The sequence below is a fragment of the Phasianus colchicus genome, chromosome 2 (genome assembly GCF_987193195.1).
Source record: "Phasianus colchicus chromosome 2, bPhaCol1.hap1.1, whole genome shotgun sequence".
Taxonomy (NCBI): domain Eukaryota; kingdom Metazoa; phylum Chordata; class Aves; order Galliformes; family Phasianidae; genus Phasianus; species Phasianus colchicus.
The window spans coordinates 67,100,263-67,124,273 of NC_143437.1; the positions used below are offsets into that span (position 1 = coordinate 67,100,263).

At 37.7% G+C, this 24,011-nt stretch overlaps 1 protein-coding gene across 2 annotated transcripts in view; it reads right to left on the reverse strand.

Moving 5' to 3' along the window:
* Positions 1-23,614, reverse strand: part of AFG1L (AFG1 like ATPase) — a 65,203-nt gene extending 41,589 nt beyond the window's left edge. The window contains exons 1-5 of one of the 2 annotated variants that reach the window (XM_090135913.1): positions 23,003-23,613; positions 15,698-15,924; positions 5,432-5,483; positions 4,573-4,674; positions 2,387-2,517 (exon numbers count right to left, since the gene is read on the reverse strand). In XM_090135913.1, coding sequence (XP_089992039.1) covers positions 2,387-2,517; positions 4,573-4,674; positions 5,432-5,483; positions 15,698-15,924; positions 23,003-23,102 — 612 coding nt within the window. In that variant the 5' untranslated portion in view covers positions 23,103-23,613. Of the gene's footprint in view, positions 1-2,386; positions 2,518-4,572; positions 4,675-5,431; positions 5,484-15,697; positions 15,925-23,002 lie in introns of both variants that reach the window. The other variant, XM_031611275.2, reaches the window with a different exon arrangement.
* Between the last annotated feature and the right edge of the window lie 397 nt (positions 23,615-24,011).

The window sequence follows — 24,011 nt, forward strand, 5'->3', positions numbered from 1 at the left end:
GTTTGGTTGCTTTGGGCTGTATTTTTTTTATTTGTTTGCTTGGGTTTTGTTTTGTTTTGTTTTACTCTAGCAATTCTTTAAATATAAATCAGTTCTAGTGGAAATAATGGACATATTTCACTGGAGGAATCAGCAGAGAAAGTCTTGAGTTAGGCTATCAACATTAATTTTGTCACTCCATGAACTGCTCTTCCAGCCACTGCACTACTTGAAGAGTTTTTAAGCAGAAGGTTTCTCATTCCAAATTCAGAGCCTTCTGCACACTCTCAGAAAGCTGCAACTCCTCTTCAGTAGACAGAGCCTGAGTAGCATCTCATGCTGCAGAAGATCAGCCAAGAAATCCATGGATTCTGACCATTAATGCATCAAGAACAAATATTTTCATTAAAAATATCACATAAGAATGCAGAGTCCAAGAAATATACTTTTAAATATATTTCCTTCTTATTTTCCCAACTGTGATTCACTGATAAAACACAAAGTGATTTTTACAGCTGAAGTGATTGCTGTACCTCGACCAAGTCAGCAGGGGGAGCAGAAAAACAATTTGAAAACAAAATCACCAGTCTCTCTCGGAATATAGAGAGATGACAGACAATATGTAAATGCAGAATAACAGTATATGAAAACAGTGGGCATTTATACAGAAGAGGAGGTTCTTACACTTAATATGGTGCTACTGTTAGCAAAGATGCCTCTGTGAAACCTTTCAAATGATATATCACTTCCCCCTACCCCACTCCAAATCTTCCCACTTCTGCATAGCATAAACACAGTTGTCTCAGTATTTTATTTCATTTTGTGAGTTTTGGAAGTCCAGCATTCTAGCTCAGCTAGATAAAACACATGATCAAATAGCAGCATTTGAAATAAGGAAAAAAAAAAACACTATTAAAAAGCTGAGGATGAAAACATGCGCCATCAAAATTCACATTGAAACCATGCACTATTCAATCTGTGAATGAGTTCACAAGTTGTTCACATGCGCAAGCACACAACTTGAAAAGATGAGTGGGTCTTTGACAAGAGGAAAGAAGGTTCATTATATACACCTCTCCTCGCCTATCTCCTCCTTGAGCTGGTAGCACCAGATACTCTATGGGTATGGGCAGACATGCCCAACTGCATGTATGCCAATGAACTGTTCAGAATTGACTTTTTTTTTTTTTACCAAAACAGAATCTGCAGCTCTTCAGCTGATGAACTTTGGCAATATGATTTTCAGTTCTTGATAACCTTAACATATTTTAGTGAACATACTCTAACAAAACACATTTAATAACTGAGAAGTGTTCTTTTAACACACTGATACCCTGCAAAAATATAACGCAAATACAACTTCTTATTGAACATTTTCAATAAGAATGCAGTGACTCCACACATTCTGAAACCACAGGTTTAAGGATTATTCCTTGCTGCAAAATGCAGAAGTAACAAAACAAACACCTACTGAATGGCAAAAATCCCCATCATGGAAGCTGATCATAAATCTTTCTTAGTGTACAAGCTATATGTAGTACCTAGGAGATTAAAATTGTTCTATCCATTTCAGTTATATATTAAGAGTGTAATGCACAAAATTTACAGTTGATTATTCTTTTGATTGGTGTTGATTTGAACAACATGGACCTGTTCTCATCTTCCCCTGTAGTTTCTAGATGAGATTTCTGCATTGAGAGAACTGAGCTGCTAAGTATACTTCTTCTCTCTAGAAAAAATTATAAAGCAACTCTATGCTTAAATTTGTGACATGTCCTTAGAACAGAATTTACAGGTCACATAAAACAATTGAAACAATCAAGTGAGTTTCACAGAGATGAATTTTATCACTTCATTTTTTACTTTTCATATTTAATGCAATAAAATTTTCTCTAAAGTAGATTATGCCAACATAACCTGACACTGATGTGCCAGAGGCTCCAGTAATTCTAAGAAGGAACTCAGATTGAAATTGAAATATTATTTCCGTATCCTTAATGACAGTGAAACCATTTTGTTCCACTCTGAGAGACACAGCAAAGACCAGGCACCAGAAGCCTGTATCATGTCACTGCTGGCCTGGGTGCTGCACAGACTCATTTTAAGATGACAGCTCCTGCCCTGAAGCGCTCACAAGCCTCTCACCACACTCTGAATTACTCACTAGCATGAACAGTAATTACATGGGAAAGTGACAGTACTGTAAGGGGGCACGTAGCTGACTCCTTAAAAAAAAAAAAAAACCAACAAAAACATCACCTTCAAAATTGTGAAACTGAACTTCCCCAGTTCAATTCTGGCCAGTAATTCAAATAACAGATTACTGAAAATAAATATCATAGTTGTAGATTAAAAATAATTGTGTGAAGTTTCCCTTGAAACCAAGGATTAATCTCCAATTTCTTACCTGAAATTCATCAAAACATAAGAGACATGCTTCTTCACTTATTTCCTCTGCTACTGGTGCAATTGGGTCGTATGATTTGGCCATAAATCCCGGCTTTCTTTTAGGCAAGCTCTGCTTAAGGCGATGTATTCCTGAGTAGATAAAATAGAAGTGAATAAAGTATTTCGTCTTCTTCTAAATATTCTATGTCTTCTAAAATATTCTAAAATATAGAAAACAAAATTTAGCTATCAAATAAAAAGGTGATTGAAAACAAACAAACATGTCAAATTTCATCTAACTCTGAGAGGGCAAAACTGCTAAGTTTGCAACCACATCCAGGCAACTAGTAAAACCACAGAGACTCTGTGATTTATATTTTCTTGCTTAGAAATAGGTTAAATAAAGAACTATGAACTCTTGAGCACTAATATCAAACATTTATATTTTATTTTAAAAACTGATCCAAATTACAGTTTTGTCTTGCTCCAATTCATTAGCTTAGCTGCAGTTTCACTTCATAATTTGGCATTTTATGACTTAATCTTCTGAATATAAAAAACCCTTATAGTTTCCAAGTCCATGACACATTGCCTGGTCTGGAGATATACTTAGAATGCACTTAGTTACAGAAACTAAGACAAAGCAATACAATTATATTTTACAATGTAAACAAGGTAACACTGAAATATCGAATAAGGTTATTAAATACATACTTTAATATGTCATGGACTACATTCCATCTGCCTATGCAAAGACTTTTGGCAAACCAATGTCCTACAGTAAGAAGCTGGCTTTACAAGAAACAAGAAATGGAAAAAGAAAATCTCAGTGATTCAGTGACAACAGAAAAAAGGACAGTCAAAAGGGCAGAGCTTCTTTACGCCAGTGAAAGCTTTCCAAAAAAAATACTGCTGTCACAATACTTGTAAATTGTACCATTACACATAACCAATTTCACAGTACTTTAAAATCTCATACATTTTAGAAACAGCTTTTAAAATACTTATATTCCATGCAGCAAAAAGCACCTTGTTCATTCTGTCAGAAAAAAAAGTTCTGAAACTTAGGATCACTCTCCTTCTACTTTCCCAAAATTGATGATAGTATTGCTAAGTTCACCAGCCCAGAACATTTCTCATTCTTGTTGGCATTTATACCTCATTTAGTTATTGCTTATTCAAGTTACACAGATCAAAATTATCTATAAACACAACTGTTAAAAAACAGTTTACACAATGCTCTTACTCAGCAATTACGCAATCAATTCATTGCTATAGATTTGTCTGTAACGGTGCCTTAGGAAACAAACTACTATTTGCTAACATGTTATACAGTACATTATTATTATAGTCTCTGCCATTATCCAAATTCATTAGTTTTTCTTCTCCCTCAGTCATGACCGAGTTCCATTACCATTTATTTTTGTGATCATTTTCTGTTAATAAATCTATGATTTAACTTCTCATTCCCCACGCACGCGTGCTCTCTTTACTCAACTGAACTTTCTTTTTGTGTGTAAGGACCACAACCTATTCCTTAGCGACAAACACATAAGTGCTATTAAAACCCGAAACATAACATAGCAGCAGTTGTTTCGTTTTTCATAAAAACTGAACTCTTCCCAGACTAATGTGAAAAGAAATATGGGGCCAAGCAGTAATGAATGAACGTGACAACTTGACCAATACTGCACAAGTCTTGGAAAAATTAATCCATTTCTCTGAAGCACAAATTTTGGCTCTGAAGCTTGATCCAGTGAAGAAAATCACAATATCACATTTATATTTATCTTTCCCTTTTTTCTGACATCACCATGTTGCTCTGTACATTGTTATTCTATTTCAGCAGGTGCTTTCTTTAGATTGCAGCAAACTAATTAACCAGAGAATATTTAGATGAAGATTCAATCCTTATTATATCATCCTTAAATATACATGCAGTCTTCTATACAATCAGGTATACAGAACATCAGAGTATTTGAAAGGATACTTGAGAAATAGTATACAATTAGCATCTAATCTGGTATGACAAACAACGCCCAAATCTTCTAATTTACTCCTTTTTTTTGTTGTTGCTTCATTTGTTTAAAAACTTCAAGAAAATTACACTGTATGATGTATAATATACATACGAGAATGAGTCAAGCTTTTCCACAGTTAATGGTTTTTCATACAATTCTTGTAAATATCAGTATCTTCACTTACTCTGGTGCACATCCAGCATGAAGCCATGAAAATGGACTCTCTTTTTCCTTTCTACTTCCAAGTGAGAATAGAACATATCCATCACCATTGTCTTTCCTGTGCCTTCAAATAAGAAAATAACAAACAAAAAAAAACCCCATCCAACAGGTAGTTAATTTAAGAACAGTTACATACTGATTACAATAATGATTGTTCATTAGCTTTTAACTAATGAAATATTGAATAACCACTGAATAAGTACACTGAACAAGTACAAGGCCAGACTGGGAAGAAAGGTTCTGTTTTACATTCAAACACTCAGAACAACTGGACTGTTATTTTTCCATTTAAAATTTTGATCTATATAGGGTTGGCAGAAAGGTTGCAAAAATGCCTCCATTTGCATCCTTATCTCAGTTTGAGAAGCGAGCACTACTTTATTCTGTATTACAATTATAATATATAAATTCCCTCCCTGGCTCCCCATTCTTGAATAAGAGAGAATGGGTAACATTGGAAAGAATACACATGGTAAAGCAGTCCAATTCAACAGCTTCCAAACTTCTAAATCTTAATTGCATTAATTAAGTCTGTGCCTTTGGAGGGACTCAAGGCCAGGTTGCTGCAGCCCAATCTGGTGGGGGGCAACGCTGCCCACTGCAGGGTGTTGGAGTTCAGAGGACTTTATGATCCCTTCCCACCCAAGCCATTCTATGATTCCACTCTATGAACTAATATCATAATACAGAAGAAAAATAAACCCAGAACATTCATTAAAAGTAATCATGCTACATAAATTTCAGGCTTTTAGATACTTTACAATGTGAATAAACATGTATTAAGACAAAATTTCACTAAAACCGATGCAGCTGAGACTTACCAACATCTCCATAGACATAAAGACCTTTCGGAGGTTTGTTTTTTGCAAAGAGCTGCAAATCAAGAGGAGAACAATAAATACAAACATGGAGCATAATAAAAGCAAGCACATAGCTGTGATCAATTAATCAAGTGGCTACAGGTAACTATCTGAATAGGAATAGCCAGCAAAGTATAACCTTGAATAAATTATTAACTCTGAATTAGTATGCTATCTAATGATGTATTTGAGGAAATTAAAAAAAAAAGGAGGAGGGAGGCAAATACCCATTCTTTTTTTTTTTAATCACCATGAAAATATTTCCATCCTAAGTCACAGTACATGTGATTTTTTTTTTTATTTTTTTAACCAGAACACATACAGAATTATTAAACGCATCCCAATACATCATGATTAAAACAAACTCTTATCAATTCATTTGAACAAACAGACTTAGAAAAAATGAGGTAAAATTACTATTGTACTATCGTACTTGCAGGTATAGGTTCTATATACCAGCTCTGCTTTAGGTTTAAACCATTAGAATTTAGAAAAGCCATATGACAAAGTCGATGAATATTCCAGATCCCCTTCCTTCCTCTCCACTTTCAATCTTAAATGCATTTACCTGTTTTAAACATACTTAAAAAAAAAAAAAAAAAAAATCAACAGAAGCACAGTAAAAATGTGTCATATGTGTAAGTTTATATTTAAAGTATGCATTTTACGTTTTTATTTTATATTATATTTTATATTCACAAGTGAATTTATCTCAAACTGACACTGGTTAAGAAGATTTAATCTCTTAATGCAACTCAAGACATATGTTATGACATCTGATGGTTTTCTTTATTTTACTCAAATACGTATTTCATAAGATGCACTTATTTCAATTTGAAACTGTTCTCCCCCATTCCAGTACTGCACAGACACTTCCAAGTAAAACTCTGAAAGGAAGGAGTTTCTAAAATATTATACATCTTAAAGAATTCTCATCAAATTGATATCCACAAAAATCATCACACTACAGCATAAAGTTACGTTAAAGCGTTCCTCATTCTGAGCTATACAAGCTGAGCCAAAACTGAGGAAAATTAAAATTATAACCTCATGGTCTCATTTGGAGCTGAGTAATTGCTGAAGAACTTCAATCTAAAGTGCTTTACAAAACACAACACCATCTTAAAGAAATGAGTAGCAAAACACTAATTAAACGTGGAAGAAAATGTATGAACGAAGTAGAAAGATAATGTCTCAGATCTACAGTATTCATTCAGAAAGAATCCAAGCATAGCTCTTACATAAGATCCACTTACAGATTTAATTTAGAGCTGCATTAAGAGGGAAACAAAAATGTGTATCATCAGTCTGTGGCTGAAGAGGGTTTCAGATGTTCTGAATCAGTTCCATTAATACACACGGCTGCGACTACTTGCTAGTGCCTCTAAAGCTCTGCAAGACAATTTAATTGACATGGATATTTCTTTGTACACTTCTTAAGAGCTCGCACTCACTGAAACTAATTCTCAAAGTTATAAAGCAAAGAAAGGAGAAATAGAAAAAAACTCTGTATCAGAGACATTTGTCAGAATGTCTTAATTTTGAGATAAATAACATGGTTTTTAACAATTAAAAAGATGGCTTGTAGATGTACAAAGAATGACAAAACTGTACAAAGTGCTTTACTTGTTACCTGTTCTACTTGTATAATCTTTACGGAGACAAGGCCTATCTTTATATTACAGTTTGCAAAAGGATATGTTCATTAATTATATTTAATGATCTTAAAATTTGTACTCTTAAGTATGTTTTATTCTTTCGCCAGTATTTACCACTTCTAGAAAATGTTACAGGCATTTTGTTTGTTTGTTTTGTTTCACTAAAGGAAATAAATAAAATGGCTTGAGCTCAGTAAAGTCTAAATCAACTCCTGATTGATTTAGAAAAATAGAACTAGAGAAGATGGCAGATGCTAAGTCATGCCTCAGCCCCCTCAGTCCTTAAAAAAAAAAAAAAGATGAATAAAAGAAAGGAGAGGTACTGTGGCAGATCTGAATAAATTTGCTGAAGTTGATAAACTCTAAAAGTAAATCCTCTTCAAGCAAATTAAAGACATCTGTAGGAAGTATTTTGTTTTCAAGCAAAGGTCTTTTGTTCAATTCTGATAGAAGTGACACTATTGCCACCTAGGGTATTCTCTTTCTTAAACATTTCCGATATTGTAGAATACTAAAGATGTATATCTATTTATACATGTATAGGTATATGGATCTCTATATGTATATTTATCTACATATATGAACTACAAATATATATATATACATCTTTTTATATAAATTATATAAAAATATTTATCTTCCAGACTTTTGATTTACCTTTTCTTATTAAAAAATACAATACGTACATATGAAAACTTGTTATGTAGATTTCTAGTATTGAAACCAAAGCTTCCACAGGTTTCAAGTTATCCCACATGATCTCATATGATTTACTTTTTTTTCCCCCACTGCTCCAGTTAATGTTTCTCATGCACCTCCTGAAGCACAAAAAATTAACTTTCACTAGGATTTCTGATACAATCCAGAAAAAAGTCCAGTGTTGGCTCACTTGAGACCACAGTAAGAAGGCAAGCAAAGTATGGGAATGAAGAAAGCAGTAGACTGATCTTGGCTCCATCAAAGTGCACACTGCTAAAGAACAAATAGGAGGGAGATCTCAGACCTCCTAAATTAAGAGTAGATTTGTCTATTTCAGGGAGAGAAGGAAGAAGAGTGGGTGATGTAGAAGACAGAGTAAGTCTATGTGCTTCTCCTCACCCCTCAGACTTCCCTATTGTCTGAGTGAGGTATGAGTCAAGGTTTTAGTACAATCAAGTTCAATTAATTTACATCAAATTTTCTTTTGCAGGAGTAAAAAGATGTAAGAACATTAATGCTTACATTTAAATATAAAAACTGAAAGACTTTTAGGAATGCAGAGAATTTGACTTTGAAGGAGAGAATTCAGACATCTTTAAATGTATGTTTTGAGTGCTCTGCCACATCTTTTTAAATAAGTGTATCCCCAGAAACATGCCAATACTCCAAAGTCCTCTAGGTTTCTTAATTCCTGTAACATTCTTTCCAATAACCAAAGACATCTAACTTCATTGCTTCACTGAGCTTCGTTACTATTAGAATGTGCTTACAATAGGAAGCTTTTTTTAAAAAAAGTTATTCATACTCTAGAATATCTACAGTTACAGAAGAAAAAAGGACAGTAATCCCGGATTTATGGAATTTCCTTCTTTGCTTTCAAAATGTGTTATAAGTTTCTGTTTCAAAATGGAATGCTTGCTTTGATTCCATCACATCATATTTGTCTTCATTCAGACTTCACTTTAATTGATCAGTATCCCATATCAGGAATTATATTCATTACAATATCTCCTTCTCCCTAAAGATTCTATTCTTTCTTCAGTTTATTTAACAGACTACAACATCTTCCCATCTTCTCCCATACAGCCTGCCTCGTATGCCAAAAGAAAACAACTCATTTCCTGGGAATATTCATGCACCAATTCAGGAAACTTTTAGGTGAAAATCCACATATTATGGTGGTTAATTAAAATACACAAAATTCAAAAGAGAAGTATCCAGACAGCAGTTTCTTTAAAAAAAAAACAACAAAGACAAAGCACTAACTGCCTCTTTCTCCTACTCCTTCAGACCTCTTTTTTGGTTGCTGTTGTAGCTGAAGACATTTTCAAGGTCTTGGATGGCATTTACTATTGTTCGTACCTCTTTTCAAAACATGACCTCAGTTATAATTGAGCTTATTTCAAGTCATTAGCACAGAAACTCAACAACTCTTAAGATGACCCAATTGGTATTATTTTGAAAAGCTAGAGATCTGAAACATCTATGGAAACTCTTATGGCCTTGAACTTCAATTCAGAGGATCTCAAAATATCTCAACATACAAGGCCACGCTTTCACCAAGTTGAAGATCAAAGTCATTGTTCACATTTGAGTAATAATTCTGAAAAACAGAAGCATACTTGATTTGCAGCAACAGATTAATTGCTTTTTCCCCCCTTAGATTCGTTCTAAGCTGATGTCCAAAAATATATAATAAGATATATATAGTTTAATTATCATAAAGGAAGTGGCTGTTGGCTTTTTTCTTTCCTAAAACTGCTTATTTTATAAAGGCTTTGCCTACCAGGTGATGCAAGTCCCTCAGGTAAATAATGATATGCTTTTATTGTCTGTCAGTGTTTGTTCCCTAATCCTACTTTTACTGTGCTTTCAGTGAATAAAAGGTGACAAAAAATTACAGTCAAAGCAGACATTATTTTAATCACCTATAAATATAATAAGTTTCTAGTTCTGGAATAACTCATTTCTGAAGAGACTTCTGCATTTCTATAACAGGCAATAAGATAATGAGTATCAGACCAAAGAAGAGAAATAACTATTTTCCTACCATCTCTTTTTTTTCTTTTTTTCGTTTTTTCCCTATTTCTTCACATTCACCTCTTAACCACATTCTCTTCAATGCCAAAAACCAGGAAAAACTGAGATGCTGTGCATCACTTTTTTTCTGTCTTTTTTTTGTTTTGTTCATTTTTATAGTTTTAAAAGGCTGCCACTAGAATCATTTCAAAATGGATTCCATACTAAAAGTAGATTGGTCACTTTCAAGAAACCTAACACAACAAACTCAAGCTACTGTGCGTAACTGCTTAAGAGTTTTTTAATTTGCAAGAATTTCTCAGCTTAAAATACATCAATGTGTTTTGTTTAAATCCATTAAATTAAAATTATTTTTAAAAATGCCAGTCCTTGCATTAAAAAACTGAACATCTATAGCATAGAATGGCTTAGGGTGGAAGGAACCTTAAAGATCACCAAGTTCCAACCCACTTGCCATAGGGAGTTTGCCACCCACCAAATTAGACTGCCCAGGACCCCATCTAACCTGGCCTTTAGTGTCATCACAGATGGGGCATCCACTGCTTCTGTGGACCTGCACCAGTGGCTTACCACCCTCTGAGTAAAGAATTTCCTCCCAACATCTAATCTAAATCTCATCTCTTTTATAAAAGTTTAAAACCCTTTATCACTATTTGCCCATGTTAAGTCAGTCTGCCTCCTGTTTACAAGATCCCCTGAAGTAATGGAAGGCTGCAATTGGGTCTCCCTAGAGTCTTCTCCAAGCTAAAGAAGTGCATCAATCTGATAATTTTCATGACCCTTCCCTGGATCCACTCCAACAGTTTCACATCTTCCTTATGTCAGGAGCCTGAATGCAGTACTCCAAACGGGGCCTCACAGGAACAGAGAGGGACAATCACCTCCTTCACCCTGCTGGCCACCTTTCTTGTGATGCAGCTCAGGATGCAGTTGGCCTTCCAGGTTGCAAGTGCACACCACTGGCTCATGTCCAGCTTTTCATCCACCAGGACTCCCAAGTCTGCTCCCAAGACCACTCTCAATGAGTTCTTCTCCCAGTCTATACACATACCTGAGATTGTCCCAACCCAAGTGCAACACCTTGCATTTGGCCTTGTTGAATCTCATTTGGTTCATGCAGGCCAATTTCCCACGACTGTCCAGGTCACTCTGGATGGTATCCTTTCCTTCTGCCACATCAACTGCAACACCCATCCCACTAAGATAATTGTGAAAGAAGTTGAAGAGTACCAGTCCCAAAACTGACCCCTGGGGGAAGTCGCTCATCACCGGTGTCCATCTGAACACAGAGCTGTTGGCAAGAACTCTCTGGTTGTGATCATCCAACCAATTCTTTATTCATCGAATAGTCCAGCCTTCAAATCTGTATTTCTCCAATTTAGCGATGAGAATGTGATGTGGGACCATGTCAAAGGCCTTGTACAAGTCCAGGTAAACAACATCAGTTGCCTTTCCTTTGTCCACCAATACCAGCACTCCATCAGAGAAGGCCACCAGATTTGTTATGCATTATCTGCCCTTGGTGAAGCTACACTGGCTGTCTCAGATCACCTCATCTCACATATGTCTTAACAGTTTCCAAGAGGATCTGCTCCATGATCTCCTCAGACACAGAAGAGAGGCTCACCGGTCTGCAGTTCCACTGGTCTTCCTTTCTCCCTTTCCTAAAAAGGAGAGGGATGTTTTCCTGTTTCCAGTCACTGGAGACTTTGCCTGACAGCCATGATTTCTCAAGTATAATGGATAGTGGCTTAGGCAACCACATCAGCCAGTGCCTTCAGGACTGTGAGATGCCCATCATCTGGCCCCACAGACTTGTACACATACATTCTCATGACATGAGCTGATCTGACTTGCTCTGCTCTAACAAAGGGATTTTGCTCTCCCAACCCTCCCCTTGAAGTTCAGGGACATGAGAAGCACGGGAAGCCTGACAGCCAGTGAAGACAGAAACAAAGAACTCATTGAGTACCTCAGCCTTCCCCATGTCTGTTTAAGCTAGTTTTCCCCTCTCATTTATCAGAGGGGGTACACTATCCTTTGCCTCTCTCTTCTAACCTATGTATTTGTAGAATCCTTTCTTGTTATTTTTCACATCTCGTCAAGTTCACTTCCATCTGTGCCTTGGCTTTCCCCTTGGCTAAGATGAAGTGTAGTGTATTGTAGCATGCAAAGCTACAATGCACAAGGTCTACACAAGAGGAGAGTGCAAATGCTTACTTAAACTCTTCAACAGATGCAGACATATGAAAAGCACATGGTATCACTGTCTACAATCAATATAGTGCCTGTTGTCTATGATTTTACCAACTATTCTGTTGTAACTCACTCTGAGGAAAACTTTTATTAAGGATGTTGATTACTTTACTGAAGCAAAGCCTGTCCTGAACTAGAACTTAAACCACATTGTTTGGCTTAAAACTTTATTTTAAAAGGAACCACGCCAATTGACAACTAACATCCTCAAAAATACCAGAAGAGAAACAAGGACATTACTACTTCTCCATCACAAATTGTGATTTAATATATTTATGCAAGCTAGAAGCCTTTAACAGAATTACACAAAACTCACTGATCTCCACATTTCCTAAGATTCTGATCTATGGCACCACATTGCTTAATCTGATTCCCAAACTTCTAAAGTCTTCCACACAGGTATCAGACTGTAGAAGAAAAACCTCTACCCTACCACTTGTAACATTAACAAGTAATTCCACAGCTGCATCTCACTGAAGATGACATGAGCTGTCAGTATCACAGAGCTCTAAACTTGAACTTTAGAAATTTTTAATTAAAAGATTCCTTTAGAATTAGAGGAAGCTCACATTCACACCCTAAAACAATGGTATTTGAATTTTTCCTTTTAGGAGAAAGTTGGTTAGGTGGTGTATAATCAATATACAGGTGTTATAATTAAGAAATATAGAAGAGAGTTTGCCTAAGCAGGTTACTACGTCAAAAAAAAAAAAAAAAAGGATAGAGGGCTTACCCTTATCTTGGGCTCACCGTAAAACTTCAAAAGGAGGGATCTCCAGAAAGAGATCCTTCCCCACTGGGGAAGCTCTTAAATGGGGTCTAGGAGAGGTGGTGCCAAGCTCCACCCCTTCTGGCAGATTACACTTATGGAAATAGTTTGCCTATGCCACACCAGCAAAATAGGTTTAGGAATCTAGCCTGATCTCCTTACACTCACAGGAAAACAGATTATCTTATAGGCAAGCCATTAGATTGCTTTGAATAACAAAGATAAGCAATAATCACTTTTGAATTTTTTTTTCCAGAAAGATCATCAAATCCAACAGTCTGACTACTACAGGGCTAACCAAAAGGTAAAGCATGGTATTGAAAGCATTATCCAAATGTCTCACGAGCACAAAGAGGCACAGGGCATCCATGACAGAAGCCTGTTCCAGTGCTTGACTACTCTGACAGTAAATAAATGTTTCCTAACGCCCACTCTGAGCCTTTCCTGGCACAACTTTGTACCATTGCCATCCTGCCATCGGTACCAGGGAGCAGAGCCCAGTACCTCCCTCTTCTCCTTAGAGGGGAATGCTCTCCTGCAGAGAGCAGTGAGGTTGCCTCTCGGTCTTCTCCAGATGAGATAACTCAACTGTCCTCAGCCTCTGCTCATTAGATGTCTTACAGCCATGCTGCCCTTCTCGGGATGCTTTCAAGAACCTTAACATGCTTTTTACATTGAGGGGCCCTGAACTGCACTCAATATTCAAGGTGAGACTGCACCAATGCTAAATATAGTGAAAGAATCACTTCTTTTGACCAGCTGGCTAAATAAAAAGGTGAGTAGTGAGATTAACTAATTTACTTGTTGGAGAAGGCAAAACTATTCTCCAAACAATTGTTGGGCTCTGATTACCATAACTAAGTTAAATTTATAGAATGATTTAAGTTGGAAGGAAGCTCAGGAGACTGTATGGTCAAACTCCCTGCTCAAAGTTTTATTAACTTTTTTTCAAAACAGAACTTCCAAAGACTCATTCCTTTCAAAGAATCATAGAACCATTTGAGTTGGAAAGTAACCTTAAAGGTCATCTAGTCCAACTCACCTTCAATGAACAGAAACATCTACAACCAGATCAGGTTGCTCAGAGCCTTGCCCAGCCTGACCTTGAACGTCTCCAGGGACAAGGCATTCATCTCTAGGATCAATCTTGCCCCTGCACTTTGCTCCCTGTTCTTTACCATTCTCATGTTTTTCTTTCCACAGTTTCTGACTTCTCCTTGGAAATTTCTCTCATTCAGTTTTCTTCCCACTGTATATCAAAAACAAAAAAAGAGCTCCTTCCTAGGAGTCTAGTCTGCTACATTTTGTCAGAAGGCAGGAAGACATTTGTAGAATTCCCAGTCAAGCATGATTAGCAGATACATGACATACAGCTACAAGTATGAGTTTAAAACATTCAAGGCAAATTGAAGGCAGGCTGGTAAATGAGTATTAAGACCCAGGGCTCTGTACCTTGCTATTTGAAACACATACTTTCACTTGCATAGTACTTGCTCTCACTGCAATATTCTGCTTGCTGCTTTTTCTCATTCCTCGAAGCTAACACAATTTAGAAGAGACTTGGAGGGGTAATTTCTGGTTTGGTACTTAAAGGGTAGAGGACAGCATGTCATTTACAAGTATTTGTGCCCTGAAGGTTTCAGCTCCTCTGATTTCATGCTACCTCATGTAGGGTTATCACGCAAACACAATACAGTATTGTGCCATGTAATTGAAGAATTTGGGGTTGCAATGGCAAGTATATAATTTACTAACAACATACAGTCCAGTATTTAGTCATATCATTCTATGCCCATGAGATGAAGTGCACTGTATAATAGATGCTGAGAGAGGTTGACAGACTTATTAACAGGATCTGTTGTTGATGACATAACTTTAGCTATTAAGTCAATGTATTGCTATTGAAAAAATAAAAAGCAAAAATAGTACAATAGAGAGAAAGAAAAGGAAAAACTCTCAGTGACTGGCTGGAAAAAAAAAACAAACAGTAAAGATATTGACATGGGAGATGTCTCCCCAGTGCAAGCAGCCTAGAAAATAAAGATTATGATGATGGCAATGAGTATTTTTCTATGCTTTTTCCAAGTATGATACATTTTTTCCAAATGAGTTTTCCAATTTGAGTTTTCCAAACTCAAATTCCAAATTCTGTCCCCATCCCCAGTTATGACTTTGTGCTGACTGAAATACACTGATCTGGTGCACAAGTTGCACATTCACTGGTCATTCCACTTCTTAGCACATATATTATTGACTAATATTTATCTAGGATTTAAGAACTTGCATACCTTGCTGTGCACTATGTTTGGTTTTCAGGTATATAAACTGAAGTCTACAAAACAAGATACATGGAAGGCAGGGGAAGATTAGACATTCTCACACCAGTTCTAGCCACTTCCCATGAGAACAACACTATCAGAATTTGCAGGTGCAAGGCCACAAGAGCAAGAGCATGAAAATAACAGCATGAGAACAAGATATGGTAAGTACTGCTACAGTAGCTCTGGAAAATACTGTGCCAAAAACTTCAGGGAAAAGTTACTGAAATGCAACAGCAGGTCCTTAGAAGTCAGTAAGGTTGCTATGCACTGTACAACAGGTGTGAGCCTGGTTTTTTATTAATGCTTTGAAAAAAAACCTCCAAAAATGCAATCGGGTTGCAGACCCAAATACAAAGGAAGATTTACTTGTAAAGACCCAGTGCAAAAATAAGACTAAGTTAATGATAGAAATTTATGTGTTTTTAAGCACATTCTTATGAGAAACTATAAATTCTAAAAATATATTTATCATCATCAATCTCACCTTTGAGAGAAAATTTTTTGAGCTGATGCTGTAGCCTTTAAGACTCTCATGCAATTTTTGCAGATGCTGCACAACTTTTCTTTGCTGTTCATCATTCCTCAGTTCTTCTTGCTTAATCAGAAAGTCATAATGTTCTAAAGGTCCATTGCAAACCAGTAAGGCTCTAGAATTAGCATCCGTAACCGTACCAAGAACCACCTTTTCATCTGCTGCCTGACTTGCATATGCTGTAAAATAGAAAACAGACTATTAATAGAGATGTTTTGAAAAGTGTTCTCTTAAAATCATAAACATAGCACATCATTAACAGTTCATACAAAGACTGATATACATTACTTACCTAGACAGCTGCACAAGTGTGTTATGCCTTTGTTTCTCATTAATCCACTACTAACTACAAAATACATTTAGCATAGTTACATTTTAACAATTTTATTAATAAAAAGCACATACACACAGTGCTCAGTGGGGAAGCTGACGACTGAATGAGCTGTTGGAAGGAAAGTGCTGACATACCTGTTGCAAAGTAGGGTAAAATCACTTAAAATCCCTGGCAGAGAGCATTTTTTTTCTGAACAGATGAATCATTTAGAAAGAGGCATGCTAAAAGAAAGAATTTAGAAGACAGCAAAGACGAGAGACCAAAACAGGAGTTTTGTAAGCACGTTTAAAGAGTGAAAGACCACAGTCAGCAACACAGTAACTGTGAAACCCTGCAATACCACAGTTCACTTTGCTGGCTTAATCTTCTACTTAGAGACAGGATCATACCAAGGAATTCTGTTTAGATTAAAAAGAAAAAAGTCAGAATTGACAGGCACAAAATGAGATATAACTACTATAATTAGGAATTAAAGAATATAAATCGTGATGAATGAGAGGCAGTTATCAACTCCTCAGGAACAGTGTGAGAGCAACAGTCTTCCCCACTGACCTTGTAATACATTTGGTTGAAAGAGGAAAAGCGTTCTTAATCGCAGCAACCATTCTGTCATCGGGTCACACAGTGCTCTCCATATATAAAGTAGGAAAGCTAGATGCAAGTGACATAACTTTTGAGCAAGTACAAAATAAATTAGAAAAAACTGTAGGTAATGAATAACTACTACAGTTAAGCTACGTTCATGTTTTCAATAGAGTTTCATAGAGGGCTCAGAAGCTCAACTTCGTGCAATTCAGAATTTCCATCCATGAGCTGTGTAAGGTAAAGTGAGCTTCATGGAATGGGCTTGCAGGTAAGATTGTCAGCAGGGGGGCTGCCAACACTCCAGAATATAAGGCAGAGTACAATAAATAGAATGTATTGCAACAAGGCATTGTTCTTTGTGGGAATTATTAGCTGAACTTCAGAGATGGACATTGACCATCTAAAGAGCAACTCTGCAGAAAACAATCCAAGGCTATACTGGATCACAGAGTGGCAGTGAAACAAGAGAGTAAGGAAAGAAGAAAGTACTCTGAGGTACAGAATCATAGAATCACAGAGTGTATGTGCATAGAAGTACAAAAAACATAAGCACACATGAAACAACCCTGTTCTACTCAACAGCGATATGCTCCATCCTAGAATACACTTTGATTTTCATATCATATTTCATAAAAGGTATGGACACAACAGAGCCTTGACAAATGTGTGATTTAGTATTTGTTATACCATGGGTCACAAACCACAGAGAAGTTGTAAGAGCACTCAGAGAGGCACAAGGCACTCCTTGCCTTCAAGACAGAAAATACTCCCAGCAGTTGAGAACTGTACCTAAACCAAAATCACCACGGAGACTACAAGTGCACCAAAGTCCACAACTCAGAGATCACCCAGCTGCCAGCAAGAAGCTGGAACAGCATTGGCTAAGCCAGTGCCAATGCAGGAAGCACATCCATTTCATTGCTACTTTGCAGACTTCATTCTGCCTTAAGAGCTTTTCACAAACACTAGGATTTGAGGGGGTGACAGCAAGGTCACAGAAAGCAACTTTTACAAACTTTTCAGATCAGAAAAGGCAAACTGCAGATAAGATACAAGGTCTTAGACTGCCCATTCATCTTTGTCTCCTTGTATGAGGAGAAACTTAGATGGATCACTTAGACCATATTTAGCCTTCCCACAGTCCATTCGTTATATGAATATTCTTATATGAATATATATATATATGTATTCTGTATGTAAACTTCTAGAGAATATGAGTGTTACAGTAGAACTAGAACTCTGATTTTTCCATAGGTGCCTGTGACATTATGAGGAAATTTACATTTCTTGTCCTATTTCCAAGCACAGCCCATTTAACCTCCTCAGCTAGAGGTGAAAGTAGGAATGACAAGAAAGTTTGTCAGGGAAATTGTTCACAGGTATTAATTCTGAGGTCTTTCAAGAGGTTTAAAGGTACAGCAGGCAGATCACACAAAAAAATAAAATGCTGATTATAAGAACAGGATTATAAATCAATTCAGTGATCATTGCCCATCTCTGCAGATGTCCTCAAACAATAAGCGGAGCAACACCTAACATGGAAGCCAAAAAAAATACAGATAAAATTTTTATCTTAAAATTTTTAATTTAAAAAAAATGGATATGGTTGTAAAATAAAAAAACTGAAAACACCCCAGTTTCTCCAAAGCAAGGCAGCCAATATTTACAACTGTAGCCAATAATTACACCAAATTCTCTTGCCCCAAAGGAACTGAGTTACTGCCACAAATTAAAAGTAATTAGCTCATCCCTAGCAAAAAAGATCACCTAGAGAGTTGAGTTCAATGTCCGTTATTGCAAAAATTTCAATAAAATCTTTACAGAAGGCTAAAGAAAATCATATAGCATTCTCAGAATCCTTTACCTATGTGGAGATAAGGAAAAGACTGTAAATCTACTTAAGGTAGTGAAATGGGTTAACTGATGAAAAAAGAATTTTAACAGTAACATTGATGAAAATCTTTCAATAATGGGCCAGTAAATCCTGATCTGCATTCAAATAGAAGGAGATAATGGGAAGAGAAACAAATAGATGATCTCTCAAAGTTCACCTTCATTTTATTTTTTCCAAATAGTTACTCCTACATAAACTCAGCCTCAGTCCTGCGGTTTGCACCTCCGAACTACTGACTGCCTTCACAACACATACAGCTCAATGGCTCCAACAGGTCTGATGAGGGTCTGGCTTTACCCTGCTATACCTACAAAGTCTGTAGTTCCCACTGCTTACCATGAGATTAGGAGAAAAAAAATAAAAGCGGCTTTCGGGATAAGAGGCAGTTTGTGGCTCATTACCTTTCTGGCCATGGACAAGGGATACCAGCAGGGCTGCTCACATGCATGCCTTCTGTGTCAGATTACATGTACTCACAGCTGACCATAAGTGGAAATAAAGTGGGAATAAAACACTATGTCATCAACAGATGACAGAGATGAAGACTGTGCAAGTGATGACAGAGGGTGTTGTGGGACAAACTGCTCACTGTTCTCCTAAAAGAATACTGAATGCCAAGATTTAAATATGGTGAAGGGTACCAGGAGACGTACAGTAACTGGTAAGTGATAAATTCAAATGTGTTGCTGTAGAGCAAAGTCATAGACCCTAAAAAGAACATAAAGCATGTATGAGTTTTAAAGAGAAATCAACAGAAGACAGCTATTCAAGTGATAAACCATACTGAGAGACAAACAAGTGAGTCTTCCATTCTCACCTGCATTGTGGAGCAGACTGCAAAAATCATTCACAATACTACAGCTTCTAGAATAATCTATGCCTGAACAGATAAAGAAAATGAATTTTTAGAAATTTTAATACATAGCAGAGGAATACCAGACAATTTCCTTATACAGTTTTGTATCAAGGAAAATGTTAGAAAAGAATTGCCTACATGTAAGTCAGCATATTAATGCTAGTCCTGCAGCCTTCTCCATATTGCAAAAACTCCTTTTTCTCTCTTCCTGTTTCACATCTTCATGTTATACAAAGTTACTTGCTCATATTAGTTTTCTTCTGAAACGCTCCATTGTCACAGAGAAAAAGCACTTTGTGTATCCACATAAGACTACAGAAAAGCTCAATGTCAATTCATTACTCAGTTTTACATAAACCAGTGTAAAACTAGAGACATGATCCATAATCTTTTCCACTCCCAGGGTGCAGGATTTTATCATATTTTCCCTAACATTCACTACGATTTAAGAATTGCCAGTAGGTTGCCACTTTCTATTGAATTCTTGTTCCTGAAACAGAAGCATTAGGGCAATCTCATTTCACTTCAAGCCGCACAATTTGGTGCATTTGCCTTTCTGCCTCCTATCCAAGCATCACAGACCTAGCTGCAACAAAAACCTACTGTGATACATAAACACAAACAAAAAGAAAAAAAAAAAAAAGAGAGAGAGAGAGAGAGAAATCTTGGAGAAATAAGAGGGGGAAAAAAACTCAAAGACAACAAAAACTTTTTAATGTAAAATTAATGTAAATGCCACCCTGAAAGTATAAATTCTCTTCAAGTGAGCTACTTAAGACACCTTCAGTAAACTAGCACTGATCTATCACTGCAAAGATAAGTGCTAGCATCAAAATCTAAAAATAAAAAGCATTCTTAACTTCAAAGACATTTTGCTCTGGAAAAGAGCAGCAAATTGGAAACTCAACCAGTACATTGTCAAGCTTTCCTTCTGCCACTTAGAACTCATGTTTGAGATGACGTTGGAAAAAGACAAGCAAGTTTCAATTACACTGCTTCTGAAAGCTCACAGCTGAGGCAAACACTAGAGTTATTTATGTAAGAAGACAATCTGAAATGGAAGCTGGATTGTGGCCTGTCATAAACTGATCTTGACAGAAGCCAGGAAGTTGAAAGGTCAGAAAGGTAACTGAGGAAAACACTACTCACCCTGGTACCTCTTTTTTTTCTCCCCCTTAGTTGTATGTAATCATGGAATTTGAACCTACAAAAGAACATGGGCTTCCCTGCCATTAATTTCATTTTTTCCATATTTCTATGAGCGTAGAAACCAACTCCTTGAAAACTCATAGATGAATAAATTCAAAGTTATGCAGAGAAGATCTCGTGTTTAAAATGATTATTCATTACTGAGAAAGTGTTTTACTTCTACAGATTAATTCAAATTTGATCTGCAGAATCCTTTACAGAACAGAGCATCTTTAAAACATCTGATTAGAATTGTGAACCTTCAATGGAAAGAAATATGGAAAAAATCTAAGGAAAAAAGGAAAAACATGAAAAAGATACATAATATCCAGCTAAAGAAGCAAAGGTCAAAGAAACGGAACCTAGCTCCTTTTATTGCAAAAGGTAAATCAAGCTTCAGATAATAGCATTCACTTCATAGATTGTCAGCCATATACAGTACTTGTGTAAATGTGTATTATTAATTTTCAAAGTTAATCAAAGAGGAAACAAATCCTCAAAGGGGTTTAAAAAGCATTTAACTTTTGTTCTGTATGTATGCTTCAAATCACTCTACCATGAGAATGATCACAAATACTTTTCCTGGAAATTAAGGACAACAACAAACCTTTTAATTATTAGGAACAGCAGTATTCACCTAATTACCTCTATGCCTGTGAATTGTGATTACTACACTTTCTGAGGAAAGTGCATTGCAAAGGCATAAGTGATGGGGAATCAACCACTTCCCATAATAACTTCCCCTACTGGTTCACTGCTCTTTGCCTTCAAGACAGAAAAAACTTCCAGCAGTTGAGAACTGTACATAAACCAAAATCACCATGGGGACTACAAGTGCACCAAAGTCCACAACCCAGAAATCACCCTGCTGCCAGCAAGAAGCTGGAACAGCATTGGCTAAGCCAGTGCCAATGCAGGAAGCACATCCATTTCATTGCTACTTTGCAGACTTCATTCTGCCTTAAGAGCTTTTCACAAACACTAGGATTTGAGGGGGTGACAGCAAGGTCACAGAAAGCAACTTTTACAAACTTTTCAGATCAGAAAGGGCAAATTGCAGATAAGGTACAAGGTCTTAGACTGCCCATTCATCTTTGTCTCCTTGTATGAGGAGAAACTTAGATGGATCACTTAGACCATATTTAGCCTTCCCACAGTCCATTCGTTATATGAATATTCTTATATGAATATATATATATATGTATTCTGTATGTAAACTTCTAGAGAATATGAGTGTTACAGTAGAACTAGAACTCTGATTTTTCCATAGGTGCCTGTGACATTATGAGGAAATTTACATTTCTTGTCCTATTTCCACGCACAACCCATTTAACCTCCTCAGCTAGAGATGAAAGTAGAAATGACAGGAAAGTTTGTCAGGGAAATTGTTCACAGGTATTAATTCTGAGGTCTTTCCAGAGGCTTAAAGGTACAGCAGGCAGATCACACAGAAAAGAAAATGCTGATTATAAGAACAGGATTATAAGTCAATTCAGTGATCACTGCCCATCCCTGCAGATGTCCTCAAACAATAAGCGGAGCGACCACCTTTCCTTTTAACATGGAAGCCAAAAAAATACAGATAAAGTCACCGAATTTCCTCTGACTTAAAAAAAGGACACAAATGTAAAGGTTTGAAGCAATAGCACAATTAAATAAAAACACAAGCATTGTACTAACTATATCACTCATTTAATCAGCACATCTCTTTTCAGTCTATGTGCCTTAGGATGTAAGTAAGCATTGTACTGCCACAGTACACCACCTGTACGTGAACACTTATTCGTCCCAATGACCCACAGGGATCACTGAGTCCTCTGGGCTCCACGCAGGACCACCCAAAATCCAAGCCTGTCCCAACACTCCCTGAACTTGTGGCAGTGTTCACTGCTCTGGAAGAGCTCTCACTAAAGAGAAATGAACTCAGCTTCTAATCTAAGTCTCATGCTAGCAAAACCTGCTTTCCTATGAATTTATGTACTGTACTGACTTTTCATCAGGCTACGAGTGAAAGCTCAGCTGCTGTGACAGATGGGAGGACCCTTCCGGGAAAGAGTTAACGAGACAAGCGAGCAGTCAGGCAGAGCCGCAGTCCAGGCTGGCCGGGAAGTCACAGGGCCGGCTGAGCCTGCCGCAGGCCCCGGGCCGGGCAGAGACGGCAGGCCGCACAGAACCGGAGGACGCGGCAGAGCCCCGCAGGGGCAGCCAGGCGCAGCGGCCGCCTTCTCCCCCCGCACAGCACAGAGCCGGCACGGAGCTCGGCCGGCAGCCCCGTGGCGGAGTCCGGCATTAGCGTGCCCCCTCTCCTGCGGAGCCGCCCCCGCCCGGCTCCCACCTCCAGGGCACCGCGCTCCAGGGTTCGCCTTCCCTCGGGCACGGCGCGGGATCGGCGGCACTGACCTCTCGGCAGGGCCCGTGCCGGCAGCAGACGGGCAGCACGCCGCGCCGGTGCCCGCAGCAAGCAGCGCGCAGTAACCAAGGGCGACACGGGCGCCGCCATCTTCTCGGCGCGGCCTCTACGGCGGAGGACGCGGGGCGAGCTGGGAAATGGAGTCCCGGAGCGGGGGCGCTGCAACCGGCATCGGCCGCGGTGCCTCAGGGCGCTGGGCGAGGAGTGCCAGCGCTGCAGCCACCGGCTTCAGTTTGCCGGACGACTTGACAGAAAGGCACAATGCAGTAAACAAACAGACAAGCGTAGATTGCAATGAAAGGCACCGGCAGTCAGGAGCCAATAACCCTACCCTTGACCTGCCGGCTGGCTGCCTCTCTGCTCCTGTCACAAATGCACCCACGTGTCAGGATGTGGACTCGGCAGATGTTGCTCGCAGTAAAAGCATGAAGGAAATGCTTGAATTGATTTTTGGCTTTTTGATATCAAGATTCCTATAACGTATTCTAGAGTTAAGTTTCTGTGCAACATGAGCAAGTGAACAAGTCATTACCACAGAACGCTATTCAACAGGGCTTCTTACATAAGAAGGGAGCAAAATATCACATCACTGTACTGTATCACAGCACTGTAGAACTGATTGCAAACATAATCTACAAAAGCAGATTCTACTGAACGGTATTACTAATGTTTTTAAAATAAAATTTATGATCTTGAAAATATTAATGATACTTGAAGTTATTTTCTAGCACGTTGGAGCCACTGTCCCTAAAGGCATCCAAGGAACATGTGGCACTGAGAGACATGGTTACTGGGCATGGTGGGGATGGGCTGACAGTTGGACTACATGATCTTACTATTCTTTTCCAACCTTAATGATTCTATGATTCAGTGATTCCATGGTCAACTGTTTTGAAATATGCAGTTGCACCAGGCACATCTTCAATACTACATATCTAATTAAGTGGTGAACTAAAATGCCAATTTATCATATCTTAAAAGAGCTGTTCTCAGTGCATT